The following is an 18,318-nucleotide window of genomic DNA, read 5'->3' as shown; positions in this document are numbered from 1 at the left end:
GTCATAAATATTCTGGGAATCCATCACTCCAAGCTCGTCCTTCAGACTGTTCTGGATTGACAGATTTCATTGGTGGGCTAAGCATCCCCGTTGGGAACATCACACAAGCGTCCTTATCGTGCGTGGTGCCTGGTCTGCAGTTCCTTTGCAGATCTAGGCTGATGATGGATTGCAAGTTCAGAGCTGGATGTGATTCTCAGTGAACCTTCTTGCTCTCTTAAAAAAAAAAAAACTTGGGGATATGTGGTGTGAGTTTTTATGTATCTGGAGTTATAGAAACAACTGGCCGAAAAGCTTTTTTTTTTTTTTTTTTTTTGCCTCCAGGCTGAGCTCCTAAAAATGGGAACTACAAATTTGCTTCCCCAATGCTGTTGTAGATTTTTTTTTTCTTCACATTGTTCGACATATGATTGGCTGATGGGTCACTCATGGCACAAAAAACGCCACGGGGATCGGTTGGTGCTGGCTTAACACGACCAGCAGAACTCGGGATTGTAAATTGTGGGTGGCCACATCAAGTTGTGGGTGATTCCACAGATCCTGGTTGAACGAACAGCCATGTGATGTCCAAGAGCAGCCATGGGTGCCTCTGGCTCTGGAACATCTCAGAGGGAGCTTTTGAGAGGAGCTTTTATTTTATTCTTTACCTTTCTGCTCCTTCACTCTGACCAGGTGGGGGATGGGCAAGGATCTCCTTTTGTGTTGAAATCAATTCAGTCCTTAAAGATTTATATTGATGTTTCCCTCTGACTATCATTAAGTGTTGTACCTTATGATTCTTGATCTTTTCTTTTATGTACACTGAGAGCGTATGCACCAAAGACAAATTCCTTGTGTGTCCAATCACACTTGGCCAATAAAGAATTCCTATTCTATTTCTGACATCACGGGCACCTATCGTTGCCTGCTGTGCTGGGGGATTCTGGGAGTCGGAGTCCACAAGTCTTAAAGGGGCAAGGTTGGGCACCCCTGCTTTAAACCTTTCCTTGCAGAGCCTCCGTTTCTGCAAACAGCCGCCCAAGCTGGCATGCCACCAAGATGCAGCCTGAGAGGGCAGGTCTCCTGCAGGCTTCTGGCATACATCTGCTGGGGGGTGGGGGAGGGTCTTTGTTCATCTTTCATAGCTTCAGGAAAGTTCCCTTCACACACACACACCCCTCCCTCTCTCTCTAGTCCTGGGAAAGGAGCCTGCAACCCAAACTTGTTGGAGAATCCCAGCCAGCGTGCAAGGGGCTTGCACCAGCCCTATGAGTAGATTCCGCTTTAGTTTCCGCATTATGGGAAAGCGCCGGTCCCTCGCAGCTCCTGGCTCTTTGCACGAACCCACCCAAAGGGTGTTGGCCGAGGGGGGCTTCGCTTCCTTGAGGATGCGCCTCTCGCCCAGGGGGAAGGAGGGAGGCGAAGGGATGAAGCGTGGAGCGGCGGGGAGGGGAGCGGCGCGCGTGCAGAGGACAGGGGTGGTCTTGATTCCCCCCCCACCCCCAAATTCCGGTCGGCCCCAGCAGCACCCCCCAATCTGAGGGTCTCCCTTTATTACGGTATCCCATCTGCGGGTGGAAAACCCGGCCGTCTCTTCTTATTGCAGCAGGAAAATCTGCAGCGCTCCCCCGCCCTGGCTTTCTGACTGCCCCCGCCCCTTCCCCATCCCCCCAGGAACGCAGCATTCTCCCACCCACCCACCCAATTTGCCCCGGGAACCTCGCCAGCTCCCCCCCTACCCCAGCCGCAGCCCCAAACCGGGGCCAGAAGCGAGATGCAGCAGCAGCAACGCCCGACCCTCCCTCGGCTCTCCTGCGGCCCACGAGGGGGGTGGGTGGGAGCGGGGCACGCCTGTCCACGGAGATGGCCCACCCCCTCCCCTCCCTGTCCCCCTCCCCCCCCCGATCGCGTGTATGCAAATCGCCCTGGCCCTGCCTCCCGGGCTGCTACCGCCGCCGCTGCTTCGCTGGGCGCGCGGCGATGTCAGCGGCTGGAGTTCGCGCGAGCGGGTGAGTGGCTCGGCTCTGTCCGGCCCGGACCTACCTTGGGGCGGGGGGAAAGGAAGGGGTGGTCGGGGCTCCCTTTGCCTGCGCTGCACCGGGGCGGGGGGAGGGGGCGTGCGTGCTGCATGTTGCATGTTGCATGCTCCGTGCTGCATGCATCGTCCCCCTCTCCACTTCTCCCCGCGCGCCCCTCTCCGCCTTTTCCCGGCTGGCCCGACTGCTCCCCCGGCCGAGCTCTCCCCTGGGAATTGCGGGGATCGGGGTACAGGCGGGGCTCCCGAGTGGGAGGGAGGGGAAGGTGTGGCAGGAGGCTTCTAAACCATCGTGGGGGGCCCAAATCATTCGTGGGGGTTGCAAGCCCCCCTCCCCCAGGCCGGGACCAGACCCCCCTCCCCCGACATCCGAGCGGAGGTGAGGGCAAAGGATCCGAACATCTGGGTGAGTCACAAAAGTTGGCACCCCTGAAGGCGCTTCCTTTCCGGCACCCTCCAGCTGTTGCTCCGTCTTCAGCTGAATCGCGGAGGGAAGGTTACCCCACGATCAAGTGGGTCGGGGGTGTAGGTGGCCGCACCTCCCTAACTTTTCAGAAGTTTTCCCCTCTTTTGGCAAGAGAAGGACCCGGAGCGGTGGAAGGGGGCCGCGCTTCACTCCTCTGCCTCTTTCCAAGGTTGTTGAACCCTAAGGGTGGGGGTCCTAGCATTTGTTACCCTGGCTCTGCGGGGCTGGGGATGCTGGGGATTGTAGTCCAGCAATCTCCGGAGGGCTGTGGGCAAACCCCACTTGTGGTCTCCGACTCCGACTCTCTTACGAATCGATGCGGCGATTTTGATGAGCATTGATGATTTCCCGTGGTTTGCTAGACCATTGCCAAGAAACGATTTGCTGTCTTGCGTGGGGAGTAGGCGAAAGGTGTTTTCCACCTCAATGATTGTGGATTTCGATCCAGGAAGGGTGTGCTCAGCCAGGTGGACGCCTCCAGTTCTGCTTTCTTCGGAAACCGTATCTCTACACTTTCCTTCCTCTTGTGGTCATTGAAAGGAAGGGAGTTGGCTCCATTTGGGGCACTAATAGGCAGCCGTCGTGAGCTGGACCAATAAGAACAAGGTATCCAACCTTGGCAACTTTTAAGATTTGTGGATTTCAGCTCCCAGAAGGAGGGGGAAACCCAGATGTGTGGACTTCATCTCCCAGAATTCCCTAGTCAGCCATATTGGCTGGGGTATTCTGGGAGTTGAAGTCCACAGGTCTTCACGTTCAAGTTCAAGTCTTCAAATTCAAATTGGACACCCCTGAACTAGGAGGACACCTATCTTAAGAAATCCCTGCAGAGGGATGGAGAGAGCATCTCTGGAACTTAATAATTGGGAGGGGGGGGGACTTAAAAAGTCAGATTGTGCAAAGATTGTGGTGTCCTCTGGATGTATTAACATCCGTTTTTCTCTGCTCAGCCGGGAGAATGAGTCCAATTTTCTTCGTCTCTCCACTCACAACTGAGCACCAAATATGAATCCAATTTCTTCTCCTGGAGCTGTGCCCTCTGCTATCTTTCTAAAATTCAGTGAGATTTTTTCCAATTGTACTTGGATACTCCTTGGCATCTCTAGACATTTAATCATTGGCCTTGTTCACTCTCCTAAAATAAGCCACATTTTGTTCAACTGGAGCTTGTGGAATAAACCACAGATAAGTAGGATCATATAACATACAAAGCCGTAAATCATGGGTTACAGGCCCCAGGAGATGGGTTAAAATAACATGTACAGCCACAGAAAAGATGCTTTGGTACCTGGGATGGATCCAGTCACTGGTAATGGCTACTTTGGAGGCACAATCTTTGATTTTCTAGCTTTGTCACAACTTATAGTGGTCGTGCTAGAAGCTGAAATGTTGGTGAAGTTGAGCCAGTGATAAATTCCCCAGCTCGCTTGCAAGTTGGTGAACCTTGTATTCCAACAGTGTCTAAAAACAAACGTCTTTGAACAAGGAATCCCCACCTCAATGCTAGTGATACGGTGGGGTGCTCGGTGCTCTCTGAGCTTGTTTTTTTGCAGACGTTTCATTACCCAACTTAGTAACACCATCAGTGCCCCAAGGGAGTGGGGCTTGTCTCTCTATTTATATGCAAGGGATTTGCTCTATCAGCAGAGGTGGGTTTCAGCAGGTTCTGACCAGTTCTGAAGAACCGGTAGCGGAAATTTTGAGTAGTTCGGAGAACCGGTAGTAAAAATTCTGACTGGCCCTGCCCACATCTATTCTCTGCCTCCCAAGTCCCAGCTGATTGGGAGGAAATGGGGATTTTGCAGTAATCTTCCCCTGGATTGGGGAGGGAATGGAGATTTTACAGTATCCTTCCCCTGGAGTGGGGTGGGAATGGTGATTTTACAGTATCCTTCCCCTGCCATGCCCACCAAGCCACGCCCACCAAGCCATGCCACACCCACCAAGCCACACCCACAGAACCAAATTGAAACCCACCATTGTCAGTATTCGTGGGAATGTGTTTTTTTTTTCTTAGTAGTTTTTTGATTAGGGTATTGTTTTCTGCTTGATTGTTTGTCTGGTGTTAATCCATGTTTATCTGGGTTTCTCTTTCTGTGAAGTCCTTAGTGCTAGCTAGATGTTCTCTAGTTGGGTCATGAAATGTCTGCAAGAAAAGCGCCAAACTCAGAAAGCACCAAGGATCCCACAGTCCTCCTTCTCCTCTTCCTCCTCCTCCTCCTCCTCCTCCCAACATCCCCCATTCTCTTCTAGCACTGATTTTGTTACCTAGTTTGAGTAATGAAATGTCTGCAAAGAAACTACCAAGTTCAGAGAGCACCAAGGGCGTTCCTCCTCCTCCTCCTCCTCCACCTCCTCCTCCTCCTCCTCCTCCTCCTCCTCCTCCTCCCTGCAAATTCCGCTGTCTTCTAGCACTGATGACATTATCTAGTTTGGATAATGAAAGGGCTGCAAGAAAACAATCACGCTCAGAGACCACCAAGGACCCTCTCATTTCAACCTTGAGCTACAAATATTCTCTTCTATTGGTACTGTTAATACACTAACCAGGGTAATCACATACCCTGTGATTTTCAGCTGCAAACAAGTGGTCCCCCCCCCCCCCAGTTATATAGCTCATTTGCCTGGTCTATATCAGGAGAAAGAAACATGAAACTTCCCAGCTGTTGCTGAAATTCATCACCTGCCAGGCTGGTGGGGGCCATTGGGATGTTCAGCAACATCTGGTTCCGTATTGTTGGTGGGTATACATTGACTGTTTGCACTTTCCATTTGCAATTTCTTCCACTCTCCTGGCAGAGCCATCGTGCCCGCTATAAATAATACCCAGATTCTGTTTCAGGCAAACATTGTGTGAAGAAGTGGGAACATCAAATCCTTCGGGAGGGAGGGAACTTTTCTTGTCATCCAATTGTTGAAATGCCTTTTCAAACCTGAGCACGCACATTTGTTCAATTCTCAGGAAGGGATGAAAACAAATTTTACACAAGCAAGCCGAGATGGGGTTTTTTTTATCCTGTTTTAAATTAGCATTTTTGTCTAGGTGCAAAAGTTGAATTCTTTAAAAAACAAAGCCATTCAGTATCTAGAGATATGGAGTTAAGCTGCCCCCCATTCCCTCCCTTCCCCAAAAGGTCCTTGTTGCCTAACTCAAGGTGACCACCATTTCTACCTGCTCACAGGTACTCCAGGGTCCGTGGGACATTGGGTGGCGGGACAATGTTACATTTCCAAATTAGATGGGGACAAAGCCAGGGGTGAAATCTACTTACCTTCCTTACTGGTTCAGAAGCAAATGCATAGAAGGTAAAAAAAACATTACTTCCTGGTTAAAACCAGGTAGTAATGACACCCAGGCGGTGAACGCTACCGGATCGCCGAACCACAGGAAAAAAAATCGCTACCGGATCGCGCGATCCGGTCCGATCCAGGAGCATTTCACCCCTGGACAAAGCCCATTTTGAAAGGAGCTTCAGGGGTTTTTAACGTTGGAAAAAGTGATATTTTATGCCTCTACAAAATGTAAGGGAGTCATTTTGCCCCTCAACTCCTTTTCCAGCCCAGTGCCAACCCCCACCCCTAAATTTGGGGGCTTGAAAAAAGTGGAGGTTCCAGAAAGGATCCTGTATGAAGCCCTCAAATCAGATATTCCACACTCCTGATTAAACAGGAACTCAGCCAAATCAACATCTGGCGAGGCCCTTCCTGTTGAATTTTCTCCCTCTTCTGAAACCTCAGACAGCCTGAGAGAACAGCATCGGAGGATTGCTCTATTTGATGCAAAATTGGGGCCTCTGAAACATCTGCAGGGCTGTTCTTTGAGCTGTGTGGCGCTCCTTGACATTTCTGGCAAGGTCCTCGACTTTCTCACCCACCAATAAATGTTCTCCCATTCCCCTCCTCAATCGCCTTCTGCTGAATGGCTGGCATATCTTGGAATCTTTCCTTTAAACCGAGACCAGGGAAGCATTGAAGAGCTAGATTCCTTCCCCGGGATCCCAACCGACCGCCGATGGAATCTCCGAGTCATGTCACGCCTGGAAATTGGCTTTTTATAGCAGTTGGCGGCAATAGCCCCGCTGGGTTTCAGGAGCTGATCAGAAGTTAATGATTAAATTGAAGCCTGATGAAATTGCCCTCTTTTCTGCATTGATAGGTCCAATTGTTCCCCATCCAAGGAAAGTGACAGTCAGGGAAACATTTTCTGCTGGGCTCTTGTTATGCCCGCAGCAGTGTGCTCGAGATAAGCTGGCAGCTTGGTGGTGGAGCAACAATTGAAGCTATGTCTGAATGTGGCCCCTGCCTCAGTGGATTCCACCCTACACATTAAAACACAGGCTCTTCAACAGCTGGATGGCTCCCACGGGAAGCTGCAGGTGCTTCATTGACACCCAGCGAGCTCTCCCTCCCAGGACCTTTGCCTCCAGATGAGGGATACCAACAGGTGCTTTTACCGTAAAAAGAAATGGAAAATTCCTGTGTTACATGACACACCGAGACCCAATGCCCTAACCCGTAGGTCTAATCTGGTATAATTAACAACGCATCCTACAGCATTTTTGAGAGATCCTGGTAGCCTCTCCCAGCCTGCCTCTTTTCTGTAGAACTCTCCCCTGGGTGAGTGTGAGAGAGGAGAGGCTTGAGGGAGGGAGGGAAGGAAGGAAGGAAGGAAGGAAGGAAGGAAGGAAGGAAGGAAGGAAGGAAGGAAAAACTCTCTTGTATTGGACCCTTCCAGATTTGGTTAACTAACTGCTGGAAGGAAGGAAGGAAGGAAGGAAGGAAGGAAGGAAGGAAGGAAGGAAGGAAGGAAGGAAGGAAGGAAAAACTCTCTTGTATTGGACCCTTCCAGATTTGGTTAACTAACTGCTGGAAGGAAGGAAGGAAGGAAGGAAGGAAGGAAGGAAGGAAGGAAGGAAGGAAAAACTCTCTTCTATTGGACTCTTTCAGACTTGGTTAACTAACTGGTTAAAGATTGGAGAAAGGTTTTAACAAAAGAAGAGTTGGCCTCCGAATGTTTTAGGCAGGATTTGTTTTTGTTCTGTTCTTTTTCATGGCAGCTGAGTTTCCACAGGGCCTTGAGACGGGGAGTTGTTTTGAAAGCTGTACTGCGAAGTTGTGTCTGTTTCCAAGCTTCAACAATCCCACATCTCCCTTTTTCCCCCCAGCCTTCATGAAGCTAAGCCGCGGTGGCGGATCTTTCGGCCTCTGACTTGCCCCCCTGGTTAAAAGGATGAAACCATGGGCCTTAACATCTCCTGCCTGAAAGGTAAGAGGAAAACTCCACTCCGCTGGGAAGGGAGAAGAGAAGATGCTGAGAGGGAGGAATGGATGTGCCGACGAACGATAATGGCGTGTGATGGTCTTTGAGAGATTGGGCCAGGAAGCTGGAGGGAGCGTTAGCAGCCAAAAGAGCACTTAGGTCTCTCCTCTCCTCTCCTCTGCTTCTCATTCAGCTGTGGCTTTTCTCAGCAAGAAATAGGTGGTGATGTGGAGGTGGTTTCCACGCAGAGGGTGGAGAGGTCCAAGCCTACGGATGTAAAAGGGGCCACTCCTAACCAAGAAGAGAGTTGGATATTTATTGAAGAGACTTTACGGTTCAAAGGGTTCCTTCGAGTAGGTTGGTCTGGGTTTTGATAGGGCTACGGTGGTTGAAATATGGGAAAAAATAATTCCTCTTTAATACAAAGCAGTGTTTTTCAACTTTGGTAACTTTAAGATGGGTGGACTTCAATGCCCTGAAGAAAGAAGGAAGGAAGGAAGGAAGGAAGGAAGGAAGGAAGGAAGGAAGGAAGGAAGGGAGGGAGGGAGGGAGGGGAGAGGGGAGGGAGAGAGGAAGGAAGGAAGGAAAGGGAGAGGGGATGGGATGGGAGGGAGGGAGAGAGGAAGGGAGGGGAGGGGAAGGAGGGAGGAAGGAAGAAGGAAGGAAGAAGACATTTCCAGACTTGTTAACTAACTGGTTAGATATTAGAGAAAGTTCTCCACAAAAAATGATCCACCCTCCTAATGTTTCAGGCAGGGTTTGTTGGCTGGGGAATTTGGGGAGTTGACGTCCACCCATTTTAAAGTTGCCAGGGATTGAAACCCTCTGATATAAACCCTACAGACCAGTGGTGAAATCCATTTTTTTTTTACTACCAGTTCTGTAGGTGTGGCTTGGTGGGGCGTGGCTTGGTGGGTGTGGCAGGGGAAGGATACTGCAAAATCCCCATTCCTTCCCCACTCCTGGGGCCAGCCGGAGGTGGTATTTGCCGGTTCGCCGAACTGCTCAAAATTTCCGCTACCGGTTCTCCAGAACCTGTCCGAACCTGCTGGATTTCACCCCTGCTACAGACTTTCTTCTAAACATATGCAGAGTGCTTTTATTTTAGCTAGGCTGTACAAAGCTAGTCCTTGGCCAGGCTGAGTCATAACCTGAACTTTAAAAATGATTATTTTGGGCCAAGAGGATGAGGGTTGCAATTGTGCTCTGCAAAGCAGTCATTATTTTGTTTTTTTTTTGTTTTCAGTTGTTTTTCCCCTCTATTTTGAGTTGTTTCCTTTGGCTGTAGAGTTGTTTAGTTTGGATGGGTTTATTTATGTCTGCATTTATGTGCCTTCAAATCCGTCTGGAGGAAATTGTGTGTGTGTTTTTAATGACTTTCTCCCGGAGGGGGTTGACAATCTCTGGGTGTTGCAAACTAGTTTGGAAGGTTGTGCATTACCCACCCTGATCATTTGTTAAGTAGAAATGGCAAAATGTGTCTTCTCAGCAGTGAAGGGAAGCACATGGAAGGCTAATGGAAGACTAAAAGCTGCCGCTTGCAGGATTGGCAGACTTTTTTTTCCTTCCGGAAAAATTGGGCGAAGACCTTTGGCACCGTTCACTCCGGCTTGGCTTTCTAAGCAAGAAGGTTTTATGGCTGCCTTAAACTGAGCCAAAAGCCACCTACGACATACGCAACCCTCCCCCCTCGCTCTCTCCCTCCCCCTTGCCTACTTCAAATCAGACTTGGCAGGAATTCTTGGGAGTCGGCAAAGTGTCCTGCAGCACCTGTGGATGCAAAACCAAAGGAGAAGGGGAAAGGGAAAGGGAAAGGGAAAGAAGAAGGAAGGTAGGAAAGAGAAGGAAAGAAGTAAAAAGAGGGAGGGAGGAAGGAAAGGAAAGAAGGAATGGGGAAGGGAAAGGAAAAAGGAAAAAGGAAAGGAAGGGAAGGAAGGAAGGGAAAGGAAAGGAAAGGAAAGGAAAGGAAAGGAAAGGAAAGGAAAGGAAAGGAAAGGAAAGGAAAGGAAAGAAGGAAAGGAAAAGAAGAAGGAAGGTAGGAAAGAAGAAAAGGAAACAAGTAAAAAGAGGGAGGGAGGAAAGGAAAGAAGTAATGGGGAAGGGAAAAGGAAAGGAAAGGAAAGGAAAGGAAAGAAGGAGAGGAAAGGAAAGAAGGAAAGGAAAGGAAAGGAAGGGAAAGGAAAGGAAAGGAAAGGAAAGAAGGAAAGGAAAAGAAGAAGAAGGAAGGTGGGAAAGAAGAAAAGGAAACAAGTAAAAAGAGGGAGGGAGGAAAGGAAAGAAGGAATAGGGAAGGGAAAAGGAAAGGGAAGGGGAGGAAAGGAAAGGAAAGGAAAGGAAAGGAAAGGAAAGATCCAACCTGAGTCTGTCATCAGGACCAAAGGTTTATTCTTCTAAGCTTTCGGGCTCATGCTGGATCCCATCACTGGGGAACTTCTCTCTCTCCAGAATATATGCACAGGGCTGTTCCGTGCGTTGTATTTATACTTGGTTGTATGTAGCTTTTAGTTGCTAATTAGGGTGTTGGTGGCTAGTTATTAAGTCACCGATTGTTTCCTTGTGCCGCTGTTTGGCACCTAAGTACCTGATAAACTGCAGGTAAATCATCTCTCCTGTTGACTGACAAGGGGCCTGTTTCCCAGACTTCAGTCATTTCCCCGGCTGTTTTTGTCCCTGCTCGGCCAACAATCGTAGTAGCTGTGAAATTGAATGGAGAGAGAGAGAGAGAGAAATTCCCTGATGATGGGCGAACACGAAAGCTTGGAAGAATAAACCTTTGGTCCCCGTGACCGACTCCGATTGGATCCTGCCACATTATGCTGGGACACATACCGTATACGCGCCTTCATCTGCGAGGAATAAGAGGTGCATTCACCGATAGCAGAGAAGGAAGTCCGAGAGGACCTGCAAGCTATCTTAAGAAGTTGCTCACTGTTCACCCACCCCGATTTGGATTGTCTTTGGGTCTCTATGGGTGCCTCAGGGCCCAATGGGCTGCTTCCTTTGGCAGCCCGAATAGGCAGGTCGGTTTTGAGCTACGTTTCTCTCTACGCTGAGAGCCCTTTGCAAGCTGCCCTGAAACCCAGACCATTAAGAACAATCAAAATGATCGGGTGTGACTTTAAAAGCCAGCCCAGAGAAGAGGGAGGGATCATGAGTCTTTGCCTGGAAATGGGGAAGGCGATGCAGAGGCCAACTCCAACACAAGCCCTGCTCCGGACTTACTTATAAGTAATGTAATGGGAACCTATCCTCCCCACCCCTGCCTCGCCTCCCCCTCCAGCATGTCTAGCGATCAGGCTCTGAAAGGGCAGCCTCTCTGAGGGTCCCAAGCCAGCAAGATGAGTGAGTTGGCAGAAGAAGCAGATGATATGGCGGTAGACCCAAGAGCATCCTCCAGGAGAGAGGGCTTCCTCATGTCCCAAGCAGGGTGTGTGTGTGTGGTAGAGGCAGAGGAGGGATGGAAGCCCCAATTCAGAGAGTACTCTCTCTCCTCCTCTTCCATTGTGACTGCTGCTTCTTCCTCCACTTCTTCTTTTTGAAGCACTGTTTATTTCTCCTCCTTTTTCCTTCTTCTCCTTCCTCTCTTCCTCCTCCTCCTTCTCCTTCTCTTTTCCTCCTTCTTCTCCTCCTTTCTCTTTCTCCTCCTTCTCCTTTAATCACTCCTCCTCTTCCCTCTTCTCATTTCTCCTCCTCCATCTCTTCCCCTTCCCCTACTCCTATTTCTCCTCCTCCTTCCCCCTCTTCTCCTTTTTCTCCTCCAGTTCTTCCTCCGCCACCTCCTTCTCTTCTTGAAACACCATTCATAAGGTTCTTCCTCCCCTTCCTCTCCTCCACCCTCCTCCTCCCCCTTTTCGATGTGCTCCGCTCTCTCGCTGGGTAATTGGGACAAATGCTAAATATTGCATTTCCCATTAGCTTTTCACTGCTGCGTAGCCCCGGTGCCAGCAGGTGCTCTCAGCTTTAATGGAGTTAAAGGCCCAGCGCCTGCTGATTCCCCTTCCCAGGGAGGTCTTCTTGCAGGGGGGCAGGGGGGGGCCTAGACTGGCTCCCCCCTACCCCAGAGAGCCATGCTACAACCACGGACTGGACTATGTACTATAGATAATTCCTGCCCCCTTTGGGATGACAGTCAGGTTTCAAAGCTGCCCCTTCAGAGGAATCTTTCTCTTCTCCAGAAAGATCTGCTCTGGGGCAGGTAGAGAGCCAACAGGTGCAGCAATCAGGATATGCATCCCTGGGGAACTTCATCCTTCTGCAAATGCTCCCTACGCTGCATATTACATGCGTTGCCCCAGGAAATTCCATCCTGAGCCCTTTGTTTTTCCCAAAGTTTGCTTGTTAAGCCTCCGTACAGGCAGCCCGGATGGCACTGCTCATCCAGACAGTGAAACCGCAGAAGCCGCTGGCCGAGATTCTCTGATTATAGAAACTAACCAGGTTGAGATTTGCCTTGTCCCTGGGTGGGAAAGCCAGGACTGTCGGCTGTCCGGAAACCCACGGGCAGCTTCGTGAAGTGACCAGGAATTAAGCTTAGCCCGCAGGAAATAGATTTGACTTTTAGCCTCAGCAGATGGCAGAGCTTGGCTGACCTTGCCCGATGCACCTGCACAACAGGTGAAGCTTCCGTTGTTTCCACCACAGTGGCCAGCTTGACTTTTTGACCACTTCCTGCAGATGCTGCTGACTCATTTCTTCTGCAAGTTGATACCAACAATTTTTCACGGCTGGAAGAAAAATAAACTCAGCCAACCAATGTGGTGCCTTCTCAGTGCCACACTGAAATTTATTTATTTATTTATTTATTTATTTATTTATTTATTTATTTATTTATTTATTCATTCATTCATTCATTCATTCATTTATTCATTTATTCATTTATTTATCTCTTTCTTTCTTTCTTTCTTTCTTTCTTTCTTTCTTTCTTTCTTTCTTTCTTTCTTTCTTTCTTTCTTTCTTTCCCCTCTCCTCTCCCAATCTTCAACTAGTTAGTTAACCAAGTCTGGAAGGGTGCAATAAAATAAATTTCTCCTCCCTCCCTCCCTCCCTCCCTTCGACTCTTGTTATTCCTGCAGACCATTAGATTATGTTCCTACTTAAAATGCAAACCTTTTAATCTCCCCAGCGCAGTCTTAACCTTTGGATGTCACTATATCTTAGGGGATCGGAGGGTTCTAGGTTGCTTCTTCCATCCGTTGCTTCTTGTCCTGCCCTCAGGTGCTTTGGAGAATAGCTTGAGCTCCCTCCGGCTCTTTGCATCATCAACCCAAGTCCTAAAGCCATTAAGTGCTGACCACGAGGTTCGCTGACGTGCCTCCGGCAGTCGCCCTGCCTCGTGAACGTAGCAGGGACCCAGCCTAGCCCTTTATGCGTAAAAGGCACCCAGTGGCTTGCTCCGTGCAGCCGGCAAATGCATTTGTAAATTACATCCATCGGGGACACACTAAAGATTTTGGCTTTGGGCCTTAATGCAGGTTTATCCACCAGCTGGAGAGAAAGACCTCATATTGATCTCCAAACAAACAGTCCTCTTGTTAATAGCCTGTTGAGCCTGTTCTGCTTAAATATCATCGTGTGGCAAGCCAGGAAGGCAGAGAGGTTGCGAACTACGTCTTGAGTGACGCAGGCTCTCCTCTCAAAGCGCCACTGAAGTGGGGACTTTTGCAACGCTGCCTCTGTCCTCTTGTGCCAATCCCTCCGGGACACCACAGCCCAGGCAGCGAGTGGCCAAGCCTAAGCACAGGGGTTCAAAAAAAAAAAAAAAAACTAAGTCCTCCGAGGAAAAGCAGGCGAATTTATTATTAGTTTCATATTAACCTCTTTGTTTTTCTGCCGGCTTCGTTCCTGTCCTGCCCACTTTGCAAACCGAGCACTCGGTTTTCCTTAGAAATAGAACTTTTAATGCAAAAGCCTTAAAATGGCAAACAATCAACCAGAATAGAGCTGGAAGGGATCTTGGAGGTCTTCTAGTCTAACCCCCTGCTCAAGCAGCCCCTATACCATTCCAGACAAGTGGTTGTCCAGTCTTAAAAACATCCAGTAATGGAGCACCCACAACTTCTTGTGGCAAACTGTTCCACTGGTTAATTGACCTCACTGTTAGGAAGTTTCTCCTTAATTCCAGGTTGCTTCTCTCCTTGTTTAGTTTCCATCCATTGTTTTGGGACACCCTGCTGGGCTTAGTTCTGTTCTGACTGTGACACAATTTATGAGGTTGAGTTTTAGGTCGGTTTTTGGGATATTGTTGAGCCAGAGAAGATGCAAGAAACAGTAGGCAAAACAATCAAGGAACTACAATTAGTCCTTGGCTTAGGGCCACAATTGGGCCCAGAATGTCCACTGCTAAGCAAGGCGGTAAATGAGTGAATCACACCCAATTTTACAACAAGGTTGTTAAGTGAATCACTGCTGCCGCTGTTATGGTCATTAAGCTAATTGCTTTGCTTAAAAAAAAATCAACTAAGCGGGATAGATAAAGAAAAGGAGGCATGGTACAGGAGAATCAGATGGAAAACGGGCATTTTTTTCTTCTCCTCCTACATCCCGGTGAAGCCACCTAGTAGGTGGACTCACCACAAATACACGAGAACCTTTTTTAGATCGTGCACAGATAAATTGAGAAATTTGCAACCCAGTCGTAGCCCCCTGCCATTTTTGAGAAATTCAAGGAAGAACATTCAATCATTAGTTGATCTCTTCAGTCTGTGGAAAGATCTCTGCTAAGAGGTTAGCTGCTGCAAGAGACGCACACAGTCCTCATTGGGTAAGATCCCAACTACAGCCATTCTCCTCAGAGGGTTGTTGATGTACCCAAACGGTCCTGTCCCGTCCCTCCATTTGTACTGCTGATGGAACCTGCTAGATCTCTTTGCCTTCGTCTTCCCTTCCCCACATCCCAAACGATTGATTCCTGACTCTCCATCGCCCTGATTTCCCACGGAATATTTCCTCTGGTTCAGGAAAGGGTGATGTCTCCCGAATTAATCCTATTTAGGTGAGGTCAGTCCAGAGGCGGCCATCCCTGGCATGCCCACTAGAGGACATCCGTACAACACGTTTGACTTTGTAGCTAGCAAAGAAGGTGGGATATCTATCATTTCTGGTTGGAAGCAGCTGGATATCATTGCAAAAGCATGGTTTATATTCAGGGTAACCCCAGCTCATTCAAGATCTTCTGGAATTGTCTTTACATCATGATGAAGTCACACCATGTAAGAAGACTGCCAAAGAGCAGGTGGTAGATCTTGGGTCTCCAAGATCACCTTGACCGCATGGGCAGTGAGTAAGAAAGAGTTGGGGACTCTTTCTAGTTGCAGAGAGATTAGGAGATGGGCTGTCAAATATAGGTCCTGGGATGGCTTTTAGGTCAAAGGGAGGGACCATCTGGTTCATTTGGGAATTTATTTCCTTTCTCAATTGCCGCCAGGTGCCACAAGAAACATCTGGATGTTCCTCACTTTCTCTCTCTCTTTCAGGCTTCAAAATGTGTGTAAGCGGTGCTGGGGTCGGCAGCAGCGATGTGGCCGTCATGGCTGAGAAAAGGCTAAGAGTCCCAGATATTATTATCACTCCTCCGACCCCCACGGGGAAGGCGCTCTTGAGAGAGCCCAGCCTGGATAGTGATGAACCCCAAGACACCTGCTGAACCAGAAGGCAGAGATGCAGCCTCCCGGCCAAGGAGAAGAGGCAGCCCATGGCATTGCTAGAGAACGGGGTTCTCCAACATCTTGATGAAGAACTTCTCCAGCCTCTGAGTTTTGCAAACTCCCATTTCTTCTCCCTTTTGCCGGGCTGTTTAAAAATGGACCAACATCTCCAGATATACCTCACTCACCCTTGAGACCATGGAACCTGTTGCAGACCTGGAACAGGCAAAGGGTCGTTCAAGGAATCTGCCAAGCCGGTGTCTACTTGGAAGAAGATCTGTGGTGATCGTAAGGATTGTGGAGCAATGGATGGGTGGGGAGATACTTGGCAGCAAGACCTGCTGATGGCTTCCAAGTTCTTTAGTGATGTTGCTCAACTTGGACCCAGCCTAGGTCATTGTCTGAAGGGAAAGAACACTGACTTGCACAGAAGATCCAGATCCTCTGTTGATATCTAAGAGCAGATTTAAGGAGAAATGGGATGATTTCAAGAGCAAAGACTGAAGTCATATGGCTTTCTTTTTTTGCAGCTGCTGCTCGATCTCCTGTTTGGATGGTCCCTCCTTCTGAGCAACACTAAATTCTCCTGGGTTTTTTCTGTTGTGTTCAAGGTGGATGGGGCAACCCTTCCAGCAGATGTCCCTCTGCGAACTGGGATGTAAGACTACTTTAACAAAACAATCTAACTCTGTTTTGCTCCAAGATCCTGAGTGGATGGAGGAAAAGTGCCCTTGGTTTTCTCCCCTGGTCCTTCTTTTCAGGTAGAGGTGGTCTCTAGGTCTTAGAAGCAACTAATGAAGAACCTGGGAATGGGTTTAAGTAAAACTTGACCCTAAGCAGGGAACTTTCTCCAAGAGTAAAGAAGCCATAGACCTGATAGGGAATTAACAGACTTGTCGTGATTTTGCTAACCCGGTTAGGAATTGGGCTAATTGGATGGGACTGGGAAGGAAGGTTATGGAGATTCTATTTAGTTTGAGCTTCTCCAAGAAGAGGGTTCTGTACTTGCAAGTGACATGGTGGGGGCAGGATAGGGGCCAAATCTGACTGTCTTCAACCTAGCATCTGTCCTCTCCATTTGTTCTGGGTGCTGTTTTTCTCCTGGTGTCTCCAGAAGGTGCCAAGATGAAGAAAGCATCCTAGGCTGGTGCCCTCAGGAGCCATTCTGATTGGAAACGATGGTTGCTGTGGTACAACGCTTTGGATGGGTACTAGATTGGAGAAGACAGACTTGACTCACAGCATAAGGAATGCAGTGAAACCTTAATTTCCAAAAATTTGGGTTTCCAGGCCACATGCCATGAGTGAAATTCCATAATGATCAGTGGGGTTGACTTCATTGTACACAAATCTGATTCGCACCAGTTTGCATCAGTTGTGTGGTCTGCAGTGCTGCCCTCGTGACTTTAGTGATGTAGGCTGCCTCCTTTCCACAATCAAAACAAAGTTTCATTAAAAAAATTGAGAAGGAAGGTGATTTTCATCCAGCCAGAAAGATTCTCTGTTGGAGGGAACGTTGTCTTCCTTGCCACTTAATGCCGGAATGGAAAGAAGTCAGATGGATTTCATTCACAGCCAATGAGAGAGTAAAATAGTGGGTTTAGTTGTGGATAGAATGATCCTAATCTAAGATGAATGGCATAAGAGATCACCATTGGTTTCCATCAAGACTGACATCATCAAATCAGACTAGAATAGAGCTGGAAGGGACCTTGGAGGTCTTCTAGTCCATCCCCTGCTTGAGCAGGAGACCGTATACCATTCTGGACAAACAGCTGTCCAGTGATGAAGCCGTTCTTTTCCATAGCCAGATTTTGACTCTTGATCAAAGGCATCAAAACTCTCTCCACCAACTTTGTGCCATGAAGCAATTAAAACCGACTCAACCTGTGTTCTACACTCAGGATGAAAGACGATGGACTTATAATTCCAGATGGAATGTATTTTTGGAATAAATCCCCAAGGATTGTTCCCCGAGTCTCTCAAGCTCGGCTATATAAGAAGGTGGGGTGCAGTTTCCCCCCCCCCTTTATCCCATTTTATAATGGTTGCAAAACAGACATTCAGTTTTCAATCATTGTTTCATGCCTCCAGGTTCATTCAAATGAGATGCAAACGTTTTAATTGAATGCGAGATCCGACTGAGTGTTTTGTTTCCAATTTAGCATGAATTGGCATGTTCTAGTTTTTTTTTTCCTCCTTGAAAAGTCATGTTTTCCAAGTCTTTGGAGTGGGTGGAATATTTATAAAGCATCACAGTTTTATTACACCACATTAAAAAATTTTTCCACCTGATGTTTATGTTGAGCTGTTTATTCTGTTCAGAACAAGCTCTTTTCTCTCTCCAACACAACTATCGTCTCCAATTCCTTATATGTCCAAAGCTGTGTGTGTTTGATCTTGTGCCAGAAGGGGAATTCTGGGAGTTGAAGTCCACACATTCTCAAGGTTAAGAAACAGTGATCTAAGAGCTTCCCATAGAACAATGGAGTGCCCTTCACAGGTGTCATCCTCAAATATCTACGGGGCTTCTCGATCATCCAGGTCTTGGATGTCCCAAAAGTGCTTTTTCCAAAAGGCAACTGAACTTTCTTGGGGTTTTTTTTCCCTTGAAAATGTTTTGCTTCCCAACCAAGAAGCTTCTTCAGTTCTGACTGAATAATGGGGGATGGAAGGATTTCTAGTCTTTGCAGTCATCTGGTCGTTAGCACTCTAAGGGTCATTGAGGCCATTTGGGGGTTTAATCTGTAGCCACCAGATGATCTGTTTTGGGGTTCTTCAATGTAGAGGCTGAAGAGATACCAAAATAGAATAGAATTATTTATTGGCCAAGTGTGATTGGACACACAAGGAATTTATCTCCGGTGCATAACTTCTCAATGTACCTACAACAACAAAGTGATAAGTCATCTATCATAGATCATAGATTGTAATG

General features: G+C 48.1%; 1 protein-coding gene across 2 annotated transcripts; it reads left to right on the top strand.

Annotated features, from left to right (window-relative positions):
- The first annotated feature begins 1,879 nt into the window (after positions 1-1,879).
- CLMB (calcimembrin) lies at positions 1,880-17,678 on the top strand. 2 transcript variants are annotated; one of them, XM_060682477.2, is made up of 3 exons: positions 1,880-1,988; positions 7,646-7,746; positions 15,213-17,678. In XM_060682477.2, the coding sequence occupies exons 2-3, from the start codon at positions 7,719-7,721 to the stop codon at positions 15,380-15,382; spliced, it is 198 nt and encodes a 65-aa protein (XP_060538460.1). In that variant the 5' UTR covers positions 1,880-1,988; positions 7,646-7,718; the 3' UTR covers positions 15,383-17,678. The 2 variants fall into 2 exon arrangements, with proteins under 2 accessions (XP_060538460.1, XP_087733235.1); XM_087877109.1 differs by lacking the exon at positions 1,880-1,988 and adding an exon at positions 2,184-2,420.
- Positions 17,679-18,318: the final 640 nt, after the last annotated feature.

The sequence above is a fragment of the Pantherophis guttatus genome, chromosome 11 (assembly GCF_059756535.1).
Source record: "Pantherophis guttatus breed Tessera chromosome 11, ASM5975653v1, whole genome shotgun sequence".
NCBI lineage: Eukaryota > Metazoa > Chordata > Lepidosauria > Squamata > Colubridae > Pantherophis > Pantherophis guttatus.
Note: the sequence above shows the minus strand (reverse complement) of the source record. Positions and strands in the feature narration are given on the sequence as shown.

Coding starts and splice junctions, on each gene's coding strand:
- CLMB (XM_060682477.2), top strand. CDS start 7,719: ATGGGCCTTAACATCTCCTGCCTGAAAG. Junction 7,747..15,212: donor TAACATCTCCTGCCTGAAAG/GTAAGAGGAAAA, acceptor TCTCTCTTTCAG/GCTTCAAAATGTGTGTAAGC.